This window comes from Rhodamnia argentea, chromosome 4 (assembly GCF_020921035.1).
Source record: "Rhodamnia argentea isolate NSW1041297 chromosome 4, ASM2092103v1, whole genome shotgun sequence".
NCBI lineage: Eukaryota > Viridiplantae > Streptophyta > Magnoliopsida > Myrtales > Myrtaceae > Rhodamnia > Rhodamnia argentea.
Genome location: NC_063153.1, coordinates 23852476 through 23879608, shown reverse-complemented (window position 1 = coordinate 23879608; position 27133 = coordinate 23852476). Strand labels below are relative to the sequence as shown.

The window sequence follows — 27133 nt, the reverse complement described above, 5'->3', positions numbered from 1 at the left end:
AAAACATAATTTACAAAACAATCCATAAAGTCGAGTGATATACTGTTATCATACATCAAATATAAACGACTCATGATCTCAGCACCCAAGAGCAATTTGTGCGGTAATCACTCACTCATGGACAAGGAATAAAAACACTTCTTAGTTCTAAAATGCACCCGTACTAATAAGTCGACTCTATGCATTGAAATTGCATTTCATCATTAGAAAGAGCATGAAGCAAAGAATTTTACTAAATTCATTAAAACCCAATTAACAAAACAATCCATAAATAACACATGTGCTCCCCAAGGTGACGCATTGGGGCGGACAAATCCCTTATCCAGGAACTCATGCAGCTGCACCTTCAGCTCCTTTAGTTCCGACAACGCCATCCTACACGGAGCTTTAGAAATAGGCTCTGTTCCCGGAATTAGCTCCATCACAAACTTGATCTCCACATCCGGTGGTAGACCAAGCAACTCCCGTGGAAAAACATCGGGAAACTCACACACCACGGCGATGTCTTCCATCCTTAGCTCGTCAACGGATGTGTTAACTACGGTTGTCGGATATCCTTGACAGCCACTTTACAACAGACAAGTCGCTTCTAGCAACGAGATCAACATGGTCGATGTTCCACCTCGACTTCCGATAAACTCAAAACTAACCCCATTCAATGTGTTAAACCGAATTGCCTTACGATAGCAATCCATCATGGCTCTCCGCCATGTAAGCCAATCCATACCAACGATCACATCGAAATCATACATTTCCAATACTATCAAATCTATTCTTCCCTCACGACCACCTATTATCAACTTACAATCGGGACAACCTACTGCAGATACCGAACTATCTTTTAGCGGCGTAGATATCTTAAAAACAGTTTCCAGTGGCTCCGGACTCATCCCAATTAATTTAATGAACTGCTCAGCAACAAAAGAATGTGTGGCTCAAGGGTCAAACAACGCATATGCTACATGATCATGCAAAAAGACTGAACCCGTAATGGTCGATGAATCTTTCGCCTCTTCTCGGGTGATTGCATACACCCTTTCTTGTGCTAAGGATCGGTTCCGGTAATTCTACAGCGCATTCCCACGCGGCTGTCCTCCCTACTGCAATGACACCGGAGCTCTTCTTTACCTTTGCGGGCAATCTCTCACCCGGTGGTTCATCCGACCACAACCGAAACAGGCTCCTCCTCGAAAAGGGCACAGAGCATTTCCATGCCTCTGGTTACACAATCGAAAAACTCCGCCGAGGTTGCGCGCTAGTTTCCCCACAGCATTCCTCCAATTAGGTGGGATGGTTGGTCTTTCTCTAGACATTGGCCTCTTGCCAAACCTATGTTCATTTCTGCCAAGGTGCACAAATTGAGATCCAGATGCGACATCTCTTTCAATTCTATTTCTTTCTTTCGATCAATTGACCCTTTTCGTATAGCTCATTGTAGTCTTTCAAGCTCAACAAGCACTGCTAATCTTTTAACACGGGCTTTAGCCCATTTCTAAACCTTCTTGCCCTATATACATGGTCTTTTGCCATTCCGGATGCATACCTCTACAACTCAGAAAACTTACCTTTGTACTAGTCTACCGACATCCGGTTCTAGCATAAACGCATGAATTGAACCAATTTCTGTTCTCGAGCACGATCAGAGAAATACTTGCCATATAAAGCTTCCTCGAAGACATCCCACACCGAGACCATACCCTCGGGAAAGATCCTTCCTCGCGAGGCTTCTCACCGGGTAATGGCATTCCCCGTAACGGATACACAGCCCGGGTCACCTTATCTTCCTCATTGCATCTCAACAAGGTAAAAGCCTTCTCCAGCTCCTTAATTCACGGGGTGGCAGCCTCCGGATCACCTACTCTAGAAAACTTTGGGCGCTTAAGTTTCAAGAACTGTTCTACCAGCTTATGTATTCTTCTATTCTCATTTCCAGCCAACGGGTCTTCCTATTGAACGGCAATAGCAGCAACTTGATTCCTAACTTGCTGCCCAACGATATCACCCGAAACTTTCAATGCTTGTAGGATCCCATCCACTATGGGATCCCCTTGAGCTACTCTTCCTCTAGGAATTATGGGATTACGGTTGCTCATCTTATATGTCAATTACGGAGCCCGATTCATCCCAAGCAACACGTAATGAGAACTCGGGCGTACAACCTTAAAACCTTAAGTAACAAACACACACACACACACAGAATTCTAATCCTACCGACTATCCTATATCCCAATACTTCTTATTACTCCGGACCATGACCATATGGATAAGGCCGACATTGCTCTGATACCACCTTGAGCTAGGTTGTCACGCCCGATCCTCGGGCCAAAGAACAATCCTACCAAATCGCCTCAGGTCATTAAAGGACGACGTCCCAGGTACGTCATCGACCCATTATTTGTATTTTATTATTAAGCGCATGCAGAACGTACAACTCCCGGACATTTATAAGATCAATAGGATAGAAAAGTAGGAAATCACATCGATCGGCTCAAGAAAAGACTATTATTAACAGCGATAGATACTTCTTAACCCCGGGAGACTACGGTATACACAAGCCCACTCTTTCTAGGGCAGCTCTACGTGACCGGCAAAAAGATACGAGATCGACGGGGTTAACTCACCAACTACTCCAACTAGAGGGGTCAACATCACCCTTAGTAACTCCAATAAAAGGGGTTTCCAACAAAAGGTCGGCTCTACGACTCACATTCTATGAAATGGTCAGGGGAACCTAGGTCTTCGTCCGGGTCACAATCGGGATCCTCAACCTCCCCGTCGGGAGTATCTATGTCCATTGGGTTCCACACCTCGACCCTTGTGGTCGCAGTAGAAGGTCCATCAAACCCGCGGATAAGCCCGTAGATGAGGTTACCATGGTGGATGAACTAGGCTTTGAAGATATGACGAACCAAAAAGCTTAGCCCTTCCTCGACTCAAATGGTCGTCACATGGTGCTCCCATATCCGATCCGATCCGGGAATCAAATAGTGCATGACATTAAAGGACCGGCCTACAAGAACTACGAACCTTACAGGACGAACAACTAGCATTACGAATCCGAAAATATTCAACAAGAATAAGGGTGAAATATAAAATCTCGGTGAGTCAACGCCAAAGTTCAAACAGGACAATAACTCGCTCAAGGCAGCCTAAGTATGCGGGACAAAGTCGATGGTAGATCAATAGCGTGCGACTCTCGCAATGCTGTAGCTATCACATAACCAGGCTCAATCCAACAATCAACCACCAAATGCATGCAAGCTTATCTCGCCTTGGTTCATACATTAAACCATTCATATTATGACCATCAAAAGCATGCAAATCAAGGCACACAACCAAAGCACTCAGCACAATCCCATGCACAATGCATTACACATATTCCAATTATTAGAAGCCATTCGGCTTGGTACACTAAACAGTTGGTGTTCTTCCGGCAAGACCAGGCATCGTTCCATTACTTCGGCAACGGCGACTATTAAGACGGATGATTTCGATCGACACAACAAAGCAAACAGGCATTCATGTAAGGAGCGTCAGTCCCTCATGAGCCGCGACCGACATCCGATCAGTCCGGCGACACCGACCGTCGTGCATCTGATAAGTCGTGTTATTTCGGATAACACGGCATGAGTATATCAGGTATTCATTGCATGACCACACAAGCACCCCAAACAATCAAGTCATTTTATAACTTCGCATTAATCCAATGCATACATGATCGTGCTCAGAATTAGACTTAAGGCCATTTTCATGCTTAAAATTCAGTCCACAAGTGGCCATATGAACACACATATTATTCATTAGACTTTACATCTATAAACAGGGTAATCGGTTGTCACATCCACATGTGGATATACACAATCATGGCATATAGCAACCAGCAGATAATCACCCAACAAGAATTAATTAACAAATAAATAATTATCCCGACCACAATTAATTAATTAATCCAACAACGGTTAGTCGAAAAGTAATTACGCTTAAATTAAAGTAACTACAGTTAATCTAGTTTAACCGTGATTAACTTAAAGTAACCATGATCAAATTAAAGTAACAACGGTTACTATATCTCAACTAAGGTTAATTTAATCTAACCGTAATCGCTAAACTAACCTAACCTCGCCTACTTAATCAAACCCACGCTTAACGATAATTCACCTAAATCTTGAGCGCTTAACGCCCTAATCAAAGTTTAGGGGTTAACTCACAAACTAATCGACATTCGGCGACGACTCGAGCGCGTCTGCGACGACCACAACAACGAATGGCGTGATACGGGCATGCGACTCACGTCAATGGCGCGGTCGGTTCGAGTCGGGTCGGCATCAACTGTTTCGGGTCGAGTCGGCGGTGCATTTCGCAACGTCGGGGGTTCGAGTCGGGGGTGGTACGGCTCGGGTCGGGTCACGGGTATCTTGGATCACTCGGGCATGACCTTCAAGTAGAGGCTTGGCCGGGCTATCGCCGTAGCTAACGATGGCGGGACGCTACACCGGGGACCGGACAGAGGAGACTAGAGCTAGGGGTGAGTCGTGGGTGGCCGGTGAGGGCGACGAGCGCAGACATTTGTCCGGGGGTTTGGCCTGCCGAGTAGCTCGGGTCGACAGGTGCTCGACCGGAACGGTGGCAAGGGCGGGCGAAGCGATGACCGGAACGACGCGGCGTTGAGCTCAACGGAGGTGGTGCGGGTCGCCGGAGTTGGAAGCTAGACACGGCGTCAAGGCGAAGCACGGTGGCACGGGCCGCGTTGGCTCTCGGCTCCGTCGGGTGCAAGGGGCTTGGCCCGTAATAGGCGGCTAACGAGCGATCGACGCAGCGATTAGGCGGTGGCAAGAGCAGACGGAGGTGACGGATGGTGGTGTGTAGCCGGCGAAGGCAATGGTCGAGTGGAGGGGGGCCAAACAACAAAAGAAAAATAAAGAAGAAAGAAGTAAGAAGAGGAATAGTAGAGAGGGGGTCTTCATGGGGCAACATGAGGGGGAGAGAGAGAGAGAGAGAGAAAATTTAAAAAAAAAAAAAGGAAAACTTGAGGAGGGGACAGCCGACTGATTGGATGGGGATAAGGGGGGCCCACAAAAAAAATTTCAAGTCAACGTAATTTGACAAATGAGTTTTTGTTTTACATGCATAAAATCCAAGGGCAAAATGGTAATTTGACAAATGAGTTCCGGTGGGTCATTTGGCTCAACCGATCGAAAGCTAATTTGGGATGAGGATTCGGTCGGGGCTAGGTTCAAGAACGAATGGTCTTGGTAACGACTTAACTATTCTAGGTTGACTTTCTCTGATCGACGTCTCAAAATTATCCAATTATTGTCTCTTAAATCCTCAAAAATCCAAATTTATTTTCCATACTGGAATTCACAATTTTTCTTACGTACATCAAAACTTCAAAGCGTCACAAAAATCCTCCCACATGGCAACCATAGCTACAACTACACATCTTCTTCCCCAACAACACGAACAGCACTCGCATCCGTTGTAACCCGCCGCTCATTCCACTGCCGATTCACCTCCAATAGCCCACATCCAACAAAAATAAATGGTGGGCTTCAAAGACCTCATCGGTGCGACCATATAGGTCCAAGAATCGACAAAAATAGTGAAGAATTTTGTCCGGAATCTAGCAATAACCTCTTGAATGCAAAATCCCGAACGTCGCAAACTTCATTCACTTAATTCGCCTCCGGCAAACAACCAAATCGCCAGACTCCTTAGGGCTTTTGTTCGCCATGGAAAGAGGGCACTACTCTACCGAAAGAGGGTCGTGACTTGCAAGAATTTGGTCGAAATCGAACAAAAACTCTCATGGCCAGAATACCCCAAAATCGATTTACCCAAAAATTCTCACGAAAATCGCTCCTAATTCAATAATTCAACGCAAATCATACATTAACCACCAAGGCAGGGATTATACATGCACCGATACCAAATGTAAGACTAAACACTAGAGAAACCGACGATCACAATTCCTCAATTCATGAACGAAACTCATGAATATGGGAACGAATGTGGAAACATGGATAATAAACGAACATACCTCTTGCCATTGATGAAGGCAACAATCACGACTATGTGCGTTAAACGTCTAGTGAAAATGGGTTCTTTCTAGCCAATTGGCTCCTTTAATACTGATGGTGTGTGTGTTTCCTATCTTCTCTATTAGTATATTGTTCCCAATGTACGTTGTTCTTAAATAAGAGAAACCGACGACGAAAAACGTCGTCATATAACTGACGTAGAGGGTTTGGCTTAGATGACCCATTTAAACCGACGTCAGCCCCTTATAGATAACTATCTCCCATCAAGACGATTATTGGGCGAGACGGTTATCACGTAAAATTAATGTGTGTAATATAGCGTTGATGTAATTCAAATGTCGATATTTCATTAATGTGGGATCATAATCAATTAATTATGACATTTTTTGTAACAATTTACTTGAGTTGTTGAAATTGAGGTGTAACACATCAATTAATATAGCATGATAATTGGACGATCCTGCTTTTTATTTTGGAGATTCTTCTTTAGATTTATCATTGAGTTTCGGACGAGTATTATTAGGCGCTAATGCGTAGCTGCCAATCGAAGGTCGCGGGCTCGCTTCTCCGATGTAGCCTCGATCTCAAAAAATCTTAGGTAATTTGCAAGGGACGGGCTCAAGCTTAAGTGTATCACTGGTCTTGAGTTCCCTACTCGCATCTTGGTAGGGCAAGGGCAATATGTTAGTCCAGTGGGTAGTGTACTGGATCTGCAGTCTTAAAATAAGCTTTCTTCTAGAAAAGCAGGCGCCAGTCTGCCTTTGAGGGAGAAAGAGGGACCTCTCCCTCCCCCCTCCTCACTTTCCTTTCTTGTTTTCCTCTTCTCTTTTTGAAGTTTTCATTTTATTTGGGTGAATAAATTTCTACAGCTGATCTTAAGTAAACGTGGAGACTAATTCGGCCATCCATCCAGTCAACAGCCGCCGAGGAACACACCGAGGAGGATGTTCATCTCGTAACTCCATAAAATCTCCGAGATTAGGCCGCTTTTCTCTCCCGATTTAAATTTAGGTCAAGATTTGAGGATTTTACTCTCCCAAACTAGATCTAGATAGAGATCCGAGAGTTTCCTACACGTATTAGATTTGTGCTCTTTTAACAACCGATGTTGGTGTTTCTGCACAGCAATGGTGATGAGGACGTCGAATCTAGATGCGTATCGCAAGTCATTGCAAGTTGAGTAGAAGATCTCATCGTATACTCATCACTAAATCTAGTGATTGGCCGCCGAAGTTTTAAATTGACAGATTTATTTTGAAGTGATGAAAATGTATTTCTAGCTGCAGATTGTGCTTTGTTATCCGATTTCTTGCTTTTGTTTTGTTTAGAAGTTGTTTTGAATTTACTAGATTTGGAAGATTGTAATTTTCAAACTATTATTATAATATGAATAGCATCTTTCTTTCAACAACAAAAAAATAATAATAATAATAAGCTTTCTTCTGCATGTGATCTATCCAATTTAAGGTTGAAATATCTTAATTTGTGTCTTTGCTGTAATACCCGAGGACATACATATACCTTTGTGATTGAAATATTTTACCACAAAAAGTTGATATCTTCTAATTTCGAAAGTAAAATGTTGGAACTTTGAAGTCTTTTGAAGCTTAAATCCTTAAGCACTTCTTTGTTATATAGAAAAGGGATATGTGTACTAGAAGTCTTATAATTTATCTCAAAAGTACAATTAAGTCCTAAAACTTTCAAAAAGTGCAATAAACTTTCACGAGTCTAAAGAAAAAAAAGGGATTTAATGACGGTTATCATATGAAGTAGATATTTTTACACTCTGTGGCTCTGTACGCATCCTTTTTAGTTAATTGACAAAAACGTCTCTCTTAAATTCAATTTTCTCCATTTAAAAAGTTAAACAATCAATCATCCAATATTTTCTCGCTTATGTCCTTACCATTGCATCTTGTATTCCTCCTTTTTTTATTATTTTCCCTTGACAAAAGCTTCTTGCCATTTTCACTACAAACGAAGGGACTTCTTATTAAAGTCTAACCTGGGTGGTAGAAAAAAACCAATAATCCAATAAGTTCAACATGATGGAGAAAAAGCAAACTTCCTTCGTGTCCATTCACCAAAAGCGCTAGATTTGATGTATTTAAAAAGAGATCCAAATGATTTTCGCGCGTGAAATTTCAAAACAATTTGATGATCCGCCTTTCCTTTTGAATAATTAGCGTAATAAGGAAAATTCTAATTAATATGTCGGAAATAATCGCGATTAACAAAAAGCAATTAGAAAGTGTCGGGCTATGCTAACAAAGAGCAGTACAAAATCCAATCAATGCGACCGATGCCAGCCACAAGAAGTCGTACCTGAAGCCGAAATAATCCCTCAGCTCTGATGCTCCGCAGCCGTCTCCTCCGAGTCAAGCTTACTATGCATATCACCATGTATTGCAGTGACCATGCCACATGAAGTCCAAGCAACCAGGCATATCCGCTTATACCACCTCCACCACACCAGCAATTCTCTCCTGGTGAAATTAACCGGTGCGATCCCCATCAAAATCAAACCTGCAAAGCAAGGTGCGAAGGCAAATCGGCAAAACTATACCGTCCTAGGAATCACAATGCCTGAGAAGAGAGTCCATATCGTGCAGAACATGCCAGTGGATGTTGCGGCGATCACTTGCTTAGGACTGATTGCTATGACCATCATCCCGAAGTTCAGAAAGTATAAGATGGAGGTGAACAAGAACAGGTTTAAGAAGAACCAAGTTCATATCCCGTCATCGGGAATGTCATGGACCCGTAAATAACAACTTGAAGTAACGTATATGGAATCTCAATTGCAACCTGTAAATCAACAAGGATCATTCATGAACATTGTAAGGGATGGATCACATTCAGAGTACTCATGCCTAGGCTCATTGTGCTGTCCTGCACAATGAATCTCATTCATGGTTGCTCAATAAACAACAACACGATGAGATGACCGTTTAGGTTTTTTTTATGTATCATACCTTTTGGAATCGAGATCCCCTGACACGGTGAAGAGAAACCACCAATTTGGACAAAAATGAGTTGGCCGATGTAATTATGAGGTATCTGATGATGGAATTAACTGCATATATAAGTGGATAAAGCTCTATTTAACGCAAATGCCCACCTTGAAATAGGTTGTCCTTGTACGACATTGCGGTCCCAAAGGATCCACGTATATTTCTCTTCCACCTCGAGTTAATAGGATCAACTGTGATTAGTTCAAAAAACCAAAGTTATATTCTTTGCCAAAAAACATACCGAAGGAAAGCATATTTAACATTGATATTACCTCATCGAAAGATTTAAATACGTTGAGAATTGGGAGATGAATCGTGCATACTACTATCCTTCGGCTCTCATCACAATGACAGTTGCTCAGGCATCAAGGCCTGAAGTTGACTCGTCAATGAAAATCATCGACGGTTCGTGACATTATCAACCCCAATGCTTAGCCTTTTCCGTTAATCCATTGTTGACACTCACATTTTGCCAATAAGAAATTAAATTTCAGAAAAACCAAAAAAAAAGTCATTTTGGGCTTTTCTTTTAGACAGGCCGAGATCGCCCTCTTTTGACATTCTCGTAGAGCCCAGGGCCCAGACCATTATTAATGGCCCGGCCCGATACACCGTCTTTGGATGAGCCCGGCCCCGAAAGAGGACCTCTCTTCCTCGCTCGTTGAAGCAGGAGCATGGGGAAAGTGGAAACTCCAAGCTAAGCTGGGATGCTAACAGAATCTGTTTTGGATAGAGATAAGATCAATGAAAGCGCCCAGAGAGAAGAAGGGGGAATCAGTTACAGATCTAAGAGAAACTCCAAGCTGCAACGCTCACAGAATCTGTTTTGGATAGAGATAAGATCAAATAAAATTTTCCAGCGAGGAAAAGGGGAATCAGTTACACACGCCTGGAGTTTTAAGCTCGAGAGGTCCGTTGAAATTTCTCTAAAAAAAAATTTCAGCGACAGAACGAGAGAGAAAACTGAGAGAGAAAGGGAGGAAGAAGAACGAGAGGTTTCGAGAGCTCACGCCTTGATCGCCAGAGATCGTTGCCGATTATAGATTGTTCCTCCATCTTTTCGATCAGGTAGGCTCTCCCGAAACTATGCGTTTACTTTGTTTTGCCAAACCGAGAACGGTGAGTTCAATCAATTGATTTAGGAATTAATCGTATGAATTATAGTTGATCGTTGATGAATTAGGTCGAACTATATCTCTGCACATAGTGTTGAATCAAGAGTCATCGTAAGATCGGATTTAGAGTTCCTTCCCTCGGTTGCATATTGACTGTTCGACAAGCTTCCTTAGAGAAAAATTGAATCTATTTTTCTATGCAATTGTCGTTTCGAAATGAGTTTGATGCTTGATAGTCGTTTTCGATTGAAGAATTGTGTCCGACTTTGCATTCTTCTTCGTTCGTGTGTATATACCAACGATGATCACGGACCAATGCACACTCTGGAGATACCGTTTGCCTTGCCGGTCATGCTTAAAACTGAGTCAGATCTCTATAACCTTCGCTTAGTTCATGATTGATTGACTAATGTTCATAGTAATCTAACTGTTTAGATTAGTTGTTGATTGATAAAACAATGTCATTCATTGATAAAAATGGTTGCTGAAATTTTGTTTTGGCCGCTGGCATTGGTTTTGGGGATCAGAGGTTCGGTGACGATCGACCGGCAGTGGAAGTAGACTGGTGGTTGTTGTTATTGTCGAAGGTTGATGGTCGGAGGTTGCGGTCCGGCGGAGGTCTAGAAAAGAAGATGAAAGAAATTAAAATAAAATGGAGTTGGGCCGAGTCAAATGAATGTCGGATCAGCGGGTCAAATGGATGTCGGATTGGGTCAGTTAGGAGTCGGGCTGGAACAAATCCAATTCATTCAAAGAGGAGCCGGACCGGGCCTTAAGACCAGTCTTGGGTTTTGTACAACCTGGGCCTTTAGGACCCGGGTCAAAAATTCCTTGAAGAATGGGTCGGGTCCTCTGACCCGATCCGGATAATATTCTAGGAATAAAAAATAAAAAATAAAATCTAAAAAATCTAAAAGAAAATCGAAAAATTCTAGAAATAAGTGGGCTAGACTCTATTTAATGCAAATGCCCACCTCGAAATAGGCTATCATTGTACAATCCAAAAGGACCTTCATATATTTCTTTTCTACCTCGGGCCATAGGATATCAACTGCGATTAGTTCCAAATTTATGTTCTTTGCCGACATATTGACCTCATTGAAACATTCATATACATCACTTGGATGATGAATCATGCATGCTACTGTCCTTCCCTTATCAACGATGCTTCTTATAGCTCTCATCACAATGGCAGCTGCTTGGGCATCAAGGTCTGAAGTTGGCTCGTCCATGAAAATTATGGTTGGGTTGGTGAGCTCAACCCCAGTGCTCAACTTTTTCCGTTGCTCCACCGAAAGTCCATTAAGATTCGAAACTCGAATGAGAGCATTTCTTAACGGCGTCAGCTCAATCTCGTCCATCACCTCCTCTATGACAAGCTGCATCGTTCCCACATATGCAGCAGTTATTACCATGAGGCAAAAGCTCATGTGGGATTATGCAGTTTAACACACAGAATTAGATACACCTCCCGTGTCTCCGAGTCTGTCTCAATCGGAGCCATGCAGAATAGAGAAGGGACTCGATATGTTGATCTTTCGTTCTATGTATCGGCTGATCTTCCTACCAGCCAATAGATCGAGTAATGTAGTCTTTCCAGCACCACTAACTCCCATGAGTGCCGTCAAAACTCCTGGTCTGAAAGCTCCACTAACACCATTCAGATGTGTTAAGTCGATTCTGCTGAGGAATTTCGAATCCCTGCAAGTTCAAATTTTGCGGATAACCGTTGAACTTGGGACCAACAATTCATGTTCTTAAGGCACTGAGTCCCAAACAAAAGCATGAGTATCTCTGGGATATCAACAGGATATGGGACATTCTCCTAGGTGATGGACAACGGAGTAAACGGGAGAAGCGTTCTTTTTCTGCCTTCTCTTTCTGCCTTCTCTTTCTGCCTTCTCCATCTTCTCTAGTTTTGTGTTTTGCCTTTTGAGACTTCTTCCATCAGAACGGCCTGCAATTTCCCATATTCTGCGGGAAAAGTTCAGTGTGCTTAGAATCGCCAACTGTGAAACTTTGACCAAACCAGTAGCTCAGCTCCTAATGATTTTAGCTAGCGGTTGAGATAAGAAAGTGCTTGAGCGCTGACAACATTTAACAGATCAATGAAAAGCTCGAGTTTAAAATTGTTATTAGAAGATAAAATATGGGGACACATTTGATCATTACTCAAGATTTTGGTCGACACTTCTTTGAGTAATGGTAGATCAAGAGATCGGTGGGTCAGAGAGTTCAAAAAAGAAAGAAGAGCAATGGCTTCTTCATGCAATTGTCGTTCACAAAAGAGAAGGAAATTTTGTGGGCCCAGCGATGGTGGATGAAAGGAATAAAAGAAGAAAAAGGTAGGGTTTGCTTCCCCCCTTTTTTATGTTGAACCTGCAGAAGCCTTCGCACAAGAGAAGAAGGAAGGGGTTTTCTCATATATAATAATGAGCACCCAAAAGAAGAGTGAAAGTGAGCCGCACAAAGAAGAGAAGAACAAGCGAGAAGTAGCCGCGCGAAAAGAAAGCAAGAGACGTTTTGGTTTCTTGGTCGTGCGCAGCCGTTGCTGGGCTTGAACAGCGGACGGATTTGTGCTTCGTGAGTTATATTTTGTTATATCCAATTAAGTTGTTTATTTGTGAACACTTTGGGTTTGGGTATAATCTAGGTGCGAAAAGGTATTGAGCGATTGTAATTCGATTCTCGATTATAGTGGATTGTTCTTCTGGCTCTCCCTGGATGTAGGTACCGATATTCCGAACCACGTAATTCTAGTGTCATTTATCGTTCCTTGTTATTTCTGTGGCTTTTCGCATTGACTTATTTGCAAGATCCGGTTAGCTTCCGCACGTTATATTTACAACAATTGGTATCGAGTTTTGTTTGGGCTTTTGCTTGTCGATTATTATCTGGATATTTTGTGATTGCAATTATGTGAGTGAAAGCTGAAATTGAGAAGTTTAACGGGAGGAACAACTTTGGGTTATGGAGTCTCAAGATGGAGGCGATATTGACAACTCAAGGTTTAGCGAAAAAAGTTGATTGGCGATGACAGACTGAAAAGGATGTGGTAATGAGGAAAGCTAGAAGTTTAATCTGTTAAATTTATCGGATGAAGTGTTAATAGAGGTTGGTGAGGAGAAGGATACCGCCAATGTGGGCAAAACTCTCTATTAAGAAGGGTTTGAACAATCGCTTATACATGTTGAAAAGGATGTTCCGATTCGGATATCTTTCGTCTATCGAACCCATCTAGATGAATTTAATAAACTCATGATGGATTTGAAGAACGTCGGTAAGACACTTGATGATGAAGAAGCAGGCATGATGTTGTTAGCTTCCCTACCGAGTCATGGGAGCACTTTGCGATTATTTACGATTACCTCGGAAGAGGTAAAGTCCTCTTATTTTCTAAAGAGTGGCGAGAAAAGTTGCAAGATGACGATCTAGCGCGGGTAGGACTAGTGATTCGGGGTAGAGAGCAACAACGAGGGTCCAAGCAAAATAAGCGCCACCATAGAAAGTCCAAGGGACGCGTGAAGGCTTTGAGTGTCACGAGGAAGGGCACATCGGGAGAGATTGTCCTAAGTTGAGAAACGAAAGCGAGAAAGCCACAACTAGTGTGGCGAGTTTTGAAAGAGCACTAGTGATGCGAGAGGCTGCCGACCGCGGGTTCATCGGGAGATGAATGGGTGCTAGATTCGGGGTGTTCTTATCATATGACGCCTCATAAGAACTGGTTTACTACTTACAATGGTGGAAGATAATTGGAAGACGATGGGAAAACTCGATTACGAGGAGCATGAGAGGAGCTCAAGAAGAACCTTATTTCTCCGGGGACACTCGATGATATCGGGTGTAAGTACACCGGAAGGTGGAGTTGAAGATCTCTCGAGTGCTAATGAAAGGGAAAAAGAGTTCTCTCTATCATCTCTGGGAGAAACGTGACAGAGCTTCATCGGTGAGTCGGTTCTGAACCTCGTTTATGGCATATGCGTCTAGGGCACATGAGTGAGGCGGGTATGACGATCTTGAGTGATAGAGGGTTGTTAAAGGGTCGGAAGACAAGTAAGTTAGACTTATGTGAGCACCGTATCTTTGGGAAGCGGGATTAAGTTTGCTACGGTATTCATTCGACCAAGCAACCGGTAGAATATATTCATTCGGACGTCAGGGCCCGTCTCCGGTTCCTTGAAAGGAGGTGCTCGTTATATGCTGACATTTATCGACGACTATTCCGAAAGTATGGGTATACTTAAGCACAAATCGATGTGTTTGATCGGTTCAAGAAATTTAAGGCATTGATTGAAAGCGGTCGGATAAACAGATCAAGTGCACGAGAACCGATAACGGCATGGAGTTACGTGGTAAAGATTTTACCGAGTTCGAGAGAGAAGGGATTGTGAGACACGCACGCGGGACACCACGAGGAATGGCGTGGCGAACGGAAGAACGAGAACTTTACTTGAGCGGGCTCGGAGCATGCTTTCGCATTTGGAATAAACAAGGAATTTTGGGCGAAACATGGCATGTTACGATTAATCGATCTCCATCATCGTTGTCAGTGGAAGACTCCGGAGGAAGTATGGTCGGGGAAACCTTGATTACTCCGGATTACGAATATTCGGATGTCCGTAGCTCATGCGAGTGATGGTAAGCTTGAGCCGAGGTCGAAAAGTGCATATTTAAGGTTATGCACATGGGGTGAAAGGCTACGGGCGTGGTGCACGTCCCGGATCACCCGATTTTCTAATCGCCGAGAGATGTGATCTTGACGAGACCGCAATGCTCGACGAGAGGAGTTCGAGACACAACCAGCGAGCGACGGATCATGGTGTTAGTAGTGAGGTGGAGCTTGTGGAGACTCGGAGACCTCGGAGATAACAGATGTTCGAAGCAGAAGCAGCCGCCAAGTCGGTGATAGTGAACAACCGATACGGCCCGCAAAAAAAAAACGGCGAGACAAAAAGAGAAGGCAAATAAACCACGGACGTTATGCTTATACAGATTTTGCTTATGCTTTGATGTAGGTGATGAGGTGGAGACAGATGAGCCTTCGTCTTACTGAGGCGATGGCTAGTTCGAGTCGTCGCGGTGGCTAGGGGCTATGAGTGAAGAGATGGAATCACTCCATCGAAATCGAGACATGGGAGCTAGTTAAAGTACCCAAGAGCCGAAGATTGTCGGAAGTAAATGGGTCTACAAACGGAAAGAGGGCATTCTAGTGTCGAGGCAGCGAGATATAAGGCGAGACTTGTTGCGAAGGGGTATACCTAGCGGGAAGGCATTGACTACAATGAGGTGTTTTCTCCGTGGTAAGGCATACTTCTATTCGTGTTTTACTTGCCTTAGTTCTGCACGGGATCTCGAGTTGGAGCGGCTTGATGTGAAACGGCGTTTCTTCACGGTGAGTTGGAGGAGCAGATTTACATGAGGCGAGAGGGATTTGCTATTCGGGTAAGGAAGATCATGTTTGCTTGTTAAAGAAATCTTTATATGAGAAACAATCTCTAGACAGTGGTATAAGCGGTTTGACGCTTTCATGGCTAATCGGGACTATTCAAAGAGTCGAGATGGATAGTGTGTTTATTTCGGGAATTGGAGGACGGGTCTTTGATATATCTACCATTATATGTTGATGATATGTTGATAGCAGCGAAAAATATGTGATATTGATGTCTTGAAGAGCGATAGTCTGAGTTTGAGATGAAAGATTTAGGTCGAAAAAATATTGGGTATGGAGATTTTGCGTGACGAATAGATTATTACGTGTCCAAAAAATATATTGAGAAAATTGTTGCACGTTTTAATATGCAATCGCGAAGTACGTGAGTACGCCATTAGCGAAGCATTTTAAACTTTCGGTTAAGTTATCGCCAGAGAGGAGGAAGAGGAACATATGTCTCGTGTTCCTTATTCTAGTGCCGTGGGTAGTATTATGTATGCTATGGTATGCACTAGGCACGATATTTCACAAGTGTCGGTGTAGTTAGTCGTTATATGAAACGTCCGGGTAAAACTCATTGGGAAGGCAAAATGGATCCTCGAATATTTAAAGGGGACATCGAAGTTGGTATAGTATACCGGAGGGACAATGATGAAAGACCACAGTATGTGGATTCGATCATGCGGTGACTTGGATGAGTGCATGTCTTTAGCCGGGTGTTACGCTTGGTGCGGTTAGTTGGAAGGCGTCCTACGGGACCAACTTGGCGAGGCGGATACATGGCCTACCTTTGTAGCGAAAGAGGCGATATGGTTGCAAGGTTTGCTCATGGACTTTGGGTTAGAACAGAAAAGTGTTTATATACATGTGATAACAAGGTGCGATTTATCGACATATAATCCGGTTTATCACGAGCGAACGAAGCATATCAATATCGTACCACTTCATCCGAGATGTCTTAGCGAAGGGTAAGGTTGTTGTGAAAAAATTGCTACAAAGAAGAACCCGCGGACATGATGACTAAGCTCCTTTAGCAAGCTCAAGCTTGCTGAGCATATTAGCTCGCAGAAGGAGCGCCGTGGGGCGTTGGGAGAGCAAATGGATGATGAGCATTATTAACTTGGCTTCAAACATCGAGCCAAGGTGGAGAATTGTTAAATATGTCTCGAGTTTAAAATTGTTATTGGCACCACAAGATAAAATATGGGGACCACTTACTCAAGATTTTGGTCCGACACTTCTTTCTTGAGTAATGGTAGATCAAGAGATCACGGTGGGTCCCGAGAGTTCAAAAAAAGAAAGAAGAGCACATGGCTTCTTCATGCAATTGTCGTTCACAAAGAGAAGGAAATTTTGTGGGCCCAGCGATGGTGGATGAAAGGAATAAAAGAAGAAAAAGGTAGGGTTTGCTTCCCCCTTTTTTATGTTGAACCTGCAGAAGCCTTCGCACAAGAGAAGAAGGAAGGGGTTTTCTCATATATAATAATGAGCACCCAAAAGAAGAGTGAAAGTGAGCCGCACAAAGAAGAAGAACAAGCAGAGAAGTAGCCGCGCGAAAAGAAAGCAAAGAGACGTTTTGGTTTCTTGGTCGTGCGCGAGCTGTTGCTTGGGCTTGAACTCTGCGGACGGTTTGTGCTTCGTGAGTTATATTTTGTTATATCCAATTAAGTTGTTTATTTGTGAACACTTTGGGTTTGGGTATAATCTAGGTGCGGGAAACACGAGCGTATTGAGCGATTGTAATTCCGATTCTCCGATTATAGTGGATTGTTCTTGCTGGCTCTCCCGTGGATGTAGGTACCGATATTCGGACCGAACCACGTAATTCCTGGTGTCATTTATCGTTCCTTGTTATTTCTCGTGGCTTTTCGCATTGACTTATTTGCAAGATCCGGTTAGCTTCCGCACGTTATATTACAACAAAGCCGATCAATGCACCAAGGCTGATCCAATACCAACTTGGATCCGTGAGCAAGCCATGTGATCCGATAACAACTTGGACCTATATTGATTTCCTCGATCAATTATGCACTTTTCACAAAATTTCACAGGAGAAACTGCATATTCTTACTGTAAAAACAGTTGATGGCGTACATGACTCCAAGATTCAACAAGAATTTAATTTACTGGGGATGACGGTTTGCCTGTATATTAGCGGAGACATCCCGAATCCCATGTCAGTCACTTCTTCATTTATTCTGAAAGGAGGACCAGGGTTCATGGGGCTTCCAAAGCAAATAAAACCAATACTCTCTGTATTCCAATGATAAAGGCCACACCTCGTGATAAGATAAACCCACCGAAGGTTAGCATGATTTTTTGACCTATCAAATGGGGTCCTCAACTCCTCTTCCTTTGCTCTTCCCACGTGAAATGACTTGAAGGCCTCAACCGTGACTTGCTCTTTAGACTCTCTCTCCCTCGATCTCTCGATCTCGATCTCGATCACCCGAATCGCGCTCTCTTTCTCTCTCTCTCTCTAGACTCGCTTGCTCTCTAGACTCGCCCTCTCGATGGGTATGCGAACAGGTATGTATTCTTCGATCTCCCTCCCCTCTCTCTCGAAATTGGCTTTTGATTACTCTAAGAGCAGGTTGTTGCTTTGGAGAAGGAAAATTGCAACCTGAAGAAATTTCACCATGGATGTACAAATTTCACGGCCCCTGACCGAGTATGAAGAGGAGGTATTGTTTTTACTTACTACTGCCTATATATGCGAGTAAATTGAATGATGTGTTCGTGATTATGAAAATAAAACAATTACTTATGAGATTATATAACTACACACTATCCAAATTATGTTTCATTAAGTGTTCGAGATTTAGGATAGATAATAGAATAATATATCACGGAATGGGCAACGGTGATTTGTGGGGAGAAAAATAAAGAAGAAATCATTTTCCACAAATGAGTAATGGCTACCCTTGAAAAGGAGATATCCAAGATTGAAGAGTATGAACAAACACTTCTATTGAGTTTAGCGTTGATTAAAATATCCCATCAGAGTTGAATGAAAACTTCGATCCTCTAGTGAATTTTGATCCTCGGGAGAATTCGGGCCCAAACATTTTCGTGTTAAGACGCTGTCCAGTGGCCTCCATCACCTCGATCCTCCTTGGTTTCGGTTAGATTCAAAGAGAGAGAATCTAATCAAAACCAAGCAGGATCGAGGTGATCGAGGCCAGCAGACAACATCTTAATATGAAAATGTTTGGGCGCGAATTCTCTCGAGGATCGGAATTCACTAGAGGATCGAAGTTTTCATTCAAATCCGACGGGGATATTTTGATCAACGCTACTCAATAGAAGTGTCTGTTGATAGATACCTCGTCAATCTCGGATATCTCCTTGAAAAGGTAGCCATTATTCATTTGTGCAAAATGATTACTCTATTATCTGTTATAAATACCAAAAACTTAAAGAAACATAATTTGGATATGCATAATGTGTAGTTATATAATTTCATAAACAACTGTTTCATTTTCATAATCACGAACACATCATTCAAAATGACTATAGCCCTGTTGAGTCCCTCTCATGGATTTATTGGATAGCAATAGCTCGATTGTGCAAAATGAGTAGAGCGGCACACTTAGAAAAAAAATTAAGAATGCAAGCGAGATATATTTGGAAAGAAATCCCACAAGAGCTATCAGAAGGGGGGAGGGAGATGGAAACATCGATAAAGAATATATATCCGTCCCCATACCTATCGAGAGGGTGAATCTAAAGAGAGAGTCGAGAGAAAAGGCCTCAGCCAACTGGACAAACAAAATTTGTTTCGCTACTCTTCACTCAAGTCCTCGCCCAGCCCTCTTCTTCTTCAACTACTAATGTTCCGCCATGGAACACATGTTAGTCCAGAGATTTCACCATTCCTCATAGAAAAGTTTTTTCGAACATGAAGTAAGTATGTGCGGCTGACAATTGAAAAAGTTTGCCAAACAACTGCCTCACCTTCCTGGAGAGATTCAAGCAAAGCCTTTTCTTTGAAGCCCATGGATTCAAAAAATTCAACATCGCGTTCACGCCGGCCTTGTTACACGACTTGTCCTTCCGAGAGGAGTGTAGGGTCATCGAAGAGCTCATAAGTTTCCGGAGGTGGCTGGAGAAGTCAAACGAGAGCAATCTTGTTAAATATGTGGATGGCTTGCCAAATAGGATTTATTATCCGAAAGTTTGTCTAACTTTCGAGACCAGTTGATATATTGCGCATGAAGAGTGTATTTAGAGGACCAACCAGCATTTCCCCTGGACCAAACAAATTTATCTCATAAAGAATAATATCCATGCGTCTTTTTACCAGTAGTAACACTTTTCTTTTGTCCTTCAGGAATGTCCCTCTCATTGCATTTATCAGTGATTGGATCAGTACAAGGTGTGAAATATACGATCTATATAGTTCAAGAAAGGTTTGTTTTACCCTGAGAACATAATCAGTAACTATGTTTCCTTGTGTTCCTTTAAAATCGATGTCTGTACCACAACAAATTCTCAGCATAAGAACCTTTTCGCAAAAATACAAGGAGAATGTCCCCGAGTAAAGTAAGATATGTTTCAAACAAAACAAAACAAAAAAGTAAGTTATGTCTATCTTCATCAGAGCATTGATGTAAGGATCTGGCTTAATTTTCAATAACTTCTCCCTTCTCAGAAGTTATGTAAGCATGTCTGCCACTCGTGGATATGGTCGAATTCATGAAGACGCCATTTCCCCATGTCTAACAGCTCTAACATTTGGAAATTTTAACTTACCATAGCTAGAACCGAGTACTGACTCCTTGACATTTTCAGAGAAGGCCAGTTTTAACTTACCGCAGCTAAAATCAACTCCTTTCCAGCACGAACTCGTGCATTTTGTGGCCGTTGTATGTAACTTCTCCTGATAATTACAATTCACAAGGAAGTTATGAGATAATTGAAAACTGGCGCAAATCCTGTATACCATAAAATTTCAATGTTCTGGAAGATAAATCCTAGATGAAGGTTGTTATCCATTCAGTTCTGGATCTAGCTTTCCTATCAAAGCTTTGAGTGAGGTGGTTTTGCCAGAGCCAGGTGGTCCCTGCAGTAAGGTCATTCTGCAAACAATTTAATAAGTGTGCAATATTAATATTGTGAACTTGAAAGGGTTAAAAAAACTGAAGAATTTAGCCAAGTGATTAATCGAAATCAGGTACCTTCCAGGTCTTATTATACCACTGACATCGCAAAGAACAGCAAACCTTCTCTTATGACTCGGAAGGAGATGCAGATTTAAGACAGAAAAGACAATCTCTATGAAAGCCTCAAGAATGACAACACTGATAAGAGAAAAAGAGAAAAAAAAAACTCAAAATTGAATTTGCATTCCAATTCCAAAGGAGTACCTCCAGCCTGTTGATAAATGAGTTGAGTACTGCCAGTAAAGCTCTATCGCCCATGTAAGCTTCTGCCTCGACAATGAGATACTCGAATCGAACCTCAATTGCCAGTAATTTGAGACCAACCTTGTTCTTCGAGAGAAAAAAACATAAATACTTGATAAAAAAAATAGGGGAGGAATTTGCTCATGATTTTTCGACTTGCCATATCATCTGTTTAAACTTATTGCAAAAGAACCATCTTGAACTGTCAACAAAGAATTAGTGTCATCTCATTCTTCTAATACTGGTACACCTAACATGTCTATCCTCCTCTTGATCTTCTGCAGGTACTCTTCATTGCTATCAGCATTCTTCAGAAACTTATCCAGTGAACCTTTCCTCTCCTCAAACCCGAGTTTCATGAGGTCTGTTTCTTTAAGATCTCCCATAACTCCATGCAGAACCCCTTTCCGCACTGTCTAATATGTTGGTAGATGCAGAAGAGCAGCCCATTTGAGAGCTGCTTCATCGTCTTCTCGATTCCTACTACTACTATGAATGCTATATGCATTGGAATAAGTATTAGTGCGGCCTAGCTCCACGACTGCTTCACGGTCTACAGATTCAGGAACGTAGAACACCCCAAATCATGCATATTGGCTTCCATTCATATAGCTTCTGACGTTCCAAGATAGCAAGTAAGGAAAGAACATGGTCTTAGTTTAGTTTCTTAATGAGGCATATCTGAGAATCTTAATTGTAGTGGACAATCTGTCAGATTTTGTCTTGAATTTCATAAATAATTTTAGTCTTGGAAAGTCAATGATGTGTTTATGTTGACAGCATCGTCCTTAAGCGGAAGTTTACCGACATTGCTCACCGCTTTATCTCCAGGGCCAGGATCAAAGTGTCTGTGGTTCCGAGGATTGGTATGTTCTGGTCAGGCTTCCAGTTCAATATAACTAGGTGTCGATTTCCAAATGGGAGTCAGGTTTACACTTCAATAAACAGCCGCTCCCGGGATTTTTTGAAAACATATTTTTCAAATCTTGAATTTTCCATGAAACAAAGGCACCTTAAGAATTAGTTCTTTTGTGCTAAAAGACGTGTAAGGAAAAGGTAATATCAGAATGCTAGTACCATAGACCAACCACATGTATGGGGTCGATAACATTCGTTCACAAAGCATAATGCTCCATTCACATAAGTCTGCGAGGGTGCTCTCTGCTCTCTGAAGCCTGGAATAATGGCTTTTTTCCACCAGCTGTCACGAGAATTTTTATCCGCAACCCCAACAAAGGTAAACCAAGGACTCTTCTGGCAGTTGGCATGGGACGAGATTCTAACAGCCAAGAGCATACACCAAGTATCTAAATACCCAAGAACTGTACTTGATAGCAAAATCGACGTGGCTCTGCAGATTTACATACCCGACAACAGAACTCGACACTAATCCAAGATTCCATTACATGCTTCTCGATGCTACAGTTCAGTGACCTGTTACACATTGCCATGAACGAGCACTCCACGCCTCAAGCTGTATCGTTGCCAAAGTCACTTTATCAGCAACAGCACCCGCGTTGCGTCCCCCAAGGCGGTAATAATATCAGAGAAAGCGTCTGACTCACCAGTCAGCCTGGCCTACTTCTAGGCTATTTCCGCACCTTCGTTCGACCCGGTCAAGCAACATACACGGATCCCCTCAACCCCTTTTTTAAAGGGTCCTATCTTACCAGTCACCCTGGCCTCTGGTCAGACTTTTCCTTCATGTGACCGAACTTGCGCTTTCCAAAGGGGAAAGAAGAAGAAGCAGAAGACTCTAGTTCTCCAGTTGGTGGTGGCGCATCTATAGAGCATCCTTCAACAACAGGAACCCACCTTGCAGACATGGAACCTAAGTAATCAAGCATATATGGCATTTGCAGGGATTTTGAATGCGAAGAAGTCCAAGCGTGGTAGGAAGACTCGGATGTTATCATTCTGTGAATGCTCTATTTCTTGAAACATGAGTATGTATAACTTTGTTATCAAACTAGCTTAAAACCATCCTAATCAAAAGTAGAGGCGAAGTAATTGTGGCTTTACGCTCCTAGAGAAATAGAAAAATGACTCCGATTATCTTTACCAAATGTTAGCGCCATTGGAACAAGCCTCAGGGTTGGTTGAGGGCTAGAAGCAACATCAACGAACGCCGGCAGGACCAAGGAACAAAGCATTGTGAAACTGATAATTTACGCAACAAAGCAGTGTAACTTTCCCATATTGAATACATATTCTTAAGCTGCGACACATCAAAGCTGAGTAAGGCAGCTTCCCAAAAGCTACAGTAACTTTTGAAATGCTAAAAGTAGAGAGGTCTTTGCCAAACACTTCATAAAAGATGCAAAACCTCTTTCCACAGCTGAAACTGCTGCGCCCAAACCGTACCTCCATCCCATATGGCTTCTTAATAAGAAAGGACAAAAGAGAAACCAGAAATCATCAACTAAAGATCAATATCGAATTTGGTTCACATTTAGAACTATGTGAATTATGAAGAGCCATAGACACAAAAATAATAAGATTTTGTGAGGCAAATTGCATGGCCACTACATATTGCACGCGCCATATTGACGCAAAGTAATCTTCTACAACCGAATTTACAGAGTAGTCGTTATCTTATTATCTATACTAGCAAAAAGTTCATCAAAATATACATACCAGCATTTTTATCTCTTTTACCTGCATCAACGTGATGAAGCATCCCCAGATAAGAGGAGATAGTCAATAACATGAACCTAATAAAACATACGTCTACTACATAAATCTTGTTGGCCAATTTCTCTCAATCTCTGCTACAGGCTTCTCGACAGTCCATACACAGACCACCCGAACCGTGGAGTTTAGAGTACCACACAGCTGCAAAACATAGAAGCAAAAAAGGTCACGGTCCCGCGTCACACCTCACACAATACGAGAAAAAGAATAATTCCTATGCAATCCTCAGCCATAGAAAAATGAAGGCCCAAGGGAATTATGGTCGAAGTTTTAAATGAGTAAAAGCAGATATAAGGTCGAGAGAATGCTATTAAGGACTTTCAGCAATAAGGTAAAAGAACATGAATGGGCATCTTTCTAACAGTGCATCTCTTCTTAAGGTGATAGCCCATGATGGAGCAGACTTATGTTCTGGTGTTGAAAAATGAAGTGGAAGGAAGTGAAAGGATTTGATAAGAAGGGACTACAGAAAAATAAAGTCAAACATGAGCAAGACTTTGTAAGGCTAAAGACCACAAGTAGAGAGGAGACACACTCAAAACCTAAGGGAGACTTGAGACATGCTAAGGCTGCAACAGATAACAGCTGATTCTTTGCAAAAACATGCGCACAAGCCGATGATAGCATATTGCATTCAGCAAAAGTTTAAAAAATCAGACCATGTGAAAGCCATATGACATTCCTAGCCATAAGATTTTCTCACTCCAAATGTCATGCTGATATTAACTGTGAAGAAAAAGTTCCTTACATCGGCTTTTTTCTCTGCAGCAGGTTTTCAGCAAGAGATTCATCTCTACAGAGAGCAGATGTAGTTACGTCAAAAAGTAGAATTTATATTCAATTAGTCCATTTACCAGACAATTTACACTTACCTAACAAACTTTGTAAGGCCAGGATCTTACTACGACAAGTATTTTATAATTTACGTTTACCTAACAAACTTTGTAAGGCCAACATATGGCACTTGCAAAAGACACAGCAAGATGACCAGCTTTTGGCCAAAGCTACTCTAAAATACTGTTACACAGGCAGAAAATATCTACATTACAGGTGGGTCCAGACTTTCTTCTTACAGGTTGGTCAATTTGAAAGATAAGTAACATAAGTCCCACTCTCCATAAAGCTCATTAAAAATAACATAGGCTACAAAGGTAGACAGCTCTTATGCCTAATATTCTATAAACAATGTTTCTTTCCATTAGTTGACAATGAAAATCATAAAGAATCATATACCATCCGTATCAAGCATATACAGGAACCAATAAAGGCTAATCCCCCCCAACAGCAACAAGACAACCCTATAACTTAAACCCGAACTGGGTATCAGGTTTGACCGCAAGGTGTAATGATCAAAGTCAGCACAATGAAGGCCAATAGAACACACCTGATAACAAACCACCAAGAAGATATTCAGAGCTCATCGCGAATGCACTCACCCGTTAATGTGGCGCATGATAGCCAATGCCAACATGCCGCCACTGAACACAGTGGAATCCATGTCCAGAGTCACAAGATTAGTCAGGAAAGATCCAGCGTGTTGTCATTGACTATCGCACACCATGTGCAGCTAACATCATGGTGCGTGACAACCGCTGAATATTTTTCTCCAGTAATTAATGATGAACTCTGTTCAAAGAAACTCAACAGCCGCAACATGCCACCAGTCAACCAACATGTGCAATCTAAAATGGATTTTGATGTGAATATATAACCGTGTTTGACGGTAAAAGGGAAAAACAGAGGACGGAGGCGCACCCTGATAATTCAGCAAAGACTATGTAGAACAAAACAAAGAAACATACTTCTCGTCCTACCCACGCAAAAAAAAAATCCTTCACGGACTGTAGAAATCACCGACAGTCTGATGTTAAGAATTTGAACCCATTATTATTATCATCTCGCAAAGTACAATTTACTCACAAAATCCCATTTATAAATATCTCTGTCTTTTCTTCATTACTACTGAATTAACCAGCTTCACAGAACGGAATGGTTCATATCAAGTCACCAACTAATTAAAACAATCGAAGCAATCAAGTCGCAGCGAAGAATCTCTAAACCATCCAATCGAACTAACAAAACGAAGCGGCCCATCTTCCATCCACAAAAATTGCCAGATTAAAAACAAGAATCGAAACCCTACCCTCAAGAAGAAGCTCGCTTTCCTCCTCCGCAAGCAGGGATCTCGTCGAAATTGTTGGAGGGATACTTGGCGCTGACGCCGCCGACCTCAAAGACCAAGTTCTCGCCGCTCGACTTAATCCCGGTGATCGACCACCACCTGAAGAAGGCCCTGACCCGGATCCCCTCCAGCTTGGCGATCCGGCCCCTCACGATCTTCCCCGTGATCTTCTCCGAATAGGTGGCCAAGTAGTTGTCGGGAGGGAGCGTGAGCCTGCACGGGCCGTGGAGGTCGACGTAGAAGTCGCCGGACGTGGCGTTGATGGAGTAGGCCCGGACGTCGGCGGGCAGGAGGCCGATCGGGAAGCCGTAGGTGGTTAGCTCCGCGTGGGCCCTGGAGACGGGTCGAGTCAGGTTAGTGAGGTCGGACGACTGGGACGAGGGAGAGAGGAGGAGGAGGAGGAGAGAGAGGAGGAGGAGGAGAGGGAGAGAGGTTGTCATCGTGGTTTCTTGCTCGCGGTTTGGTTTGAGTGCGAAGCCTTCAAAAGTGTTGGCTTGAAAAACTTGCTCCTGCTCCTCTGCCAGGTCGTCTTCCTCTGGTTAAGGTGGGCTTAAAGAGGAGGAGAAGTTTCCCGGTTTGACCTGGGAATGTAGTGACGTGGCATGCATGCAAAACGGCGGCATCGCACACTGATTGCCACTTGCTATAGAGCCTCGTTTGACCCGACACAGGAACTAACGATATCTGCTATGCCCATCAGGCTAAAATTATAAATAAATAAAAAATGTCGTAAATATATAATATTTGTGGTGATTTAGCCTTAAATATTTTAATTGATTATAATTTTTAAAATGTTTAAATATTTATCGATATAGCTCATTCAATCAATTTTAGCTTGAAATCCTCAATGTGGACAATTGTCGTGGCACAACTATGGTTAACATGAATAATTTTTCATAATTTTTGCTATTTTTCTGAAATTTTTATATATTTATATTATTATTATTTTCTTTTTTTCATTCTTTCTTCACCTGTCGCCGGACCTCGGCGATGGCCAATGACTAGCCAAAGTCGATGATCTACGAGGGTCACCCCTCGCCAGAGGCCAATGTGGGCCAACCTCGTCGGTCATGGCCTTCAGCCGAGTCCATCACCAAGGAGGAAGAAGACAAGAATGATTAAAAAAAATGTAATAAAAATCTAAAAAATAACATAAATTTTAGAAATTACCCATGTTAGTACCGGTCGTTGTCCACGTTAGTGATTCCGATAAAAATTGGCTAAATGGACTAAAATGGTAAATTG

The 27133-nt window shown here is 42.4% G+C and overlaps 1 protein-coding gene across 3 annotated transcripts; it reads right to left on the bottom strand.

The window, feature by feature from the left end:
- Positions 1–23494: 23494 nt before the first annotated feature.
- LOC115740708 lies at positions 23495–26431 on the bottom strand. 3 transcript variants are annotated; one of them, XM_030674275.2, is made up of 3 exons: positions 25851–26431; positions 24455–24499; positions 23495–23847 (listed from the first exon to the last, which is right to left on the bottom strand). In XM_030674275.2, the coding sequence occupies exon 1, from the start codon at positions 26326–26328 to the stop codon at positions 25852–25854; it is 477 nt and encodes a 158-aa protein (XP_030530135.1). In that variant the 5' UTR covers positions 26329–26431; the 3' UTR covers positions 23495–23847; positions 24455–24499; position 25851. The 3 variants fall into 3 exon arrangements, with proteins under 3 accessions (XP_030530135.1, XP_030530134.1, XP_048133141.1); XM_030674274.2 differs by lacking the exon at positions 24455–24499 and having other exon boundaries at positions 25851–26429; XM_048277184.1 differs by lacking the exons at positions 23495–23847; positions 24455–24499 and adding an exon at positions 23892–24432.
- Positions 26432–27133: the final 702 nt, after the last annotated feature.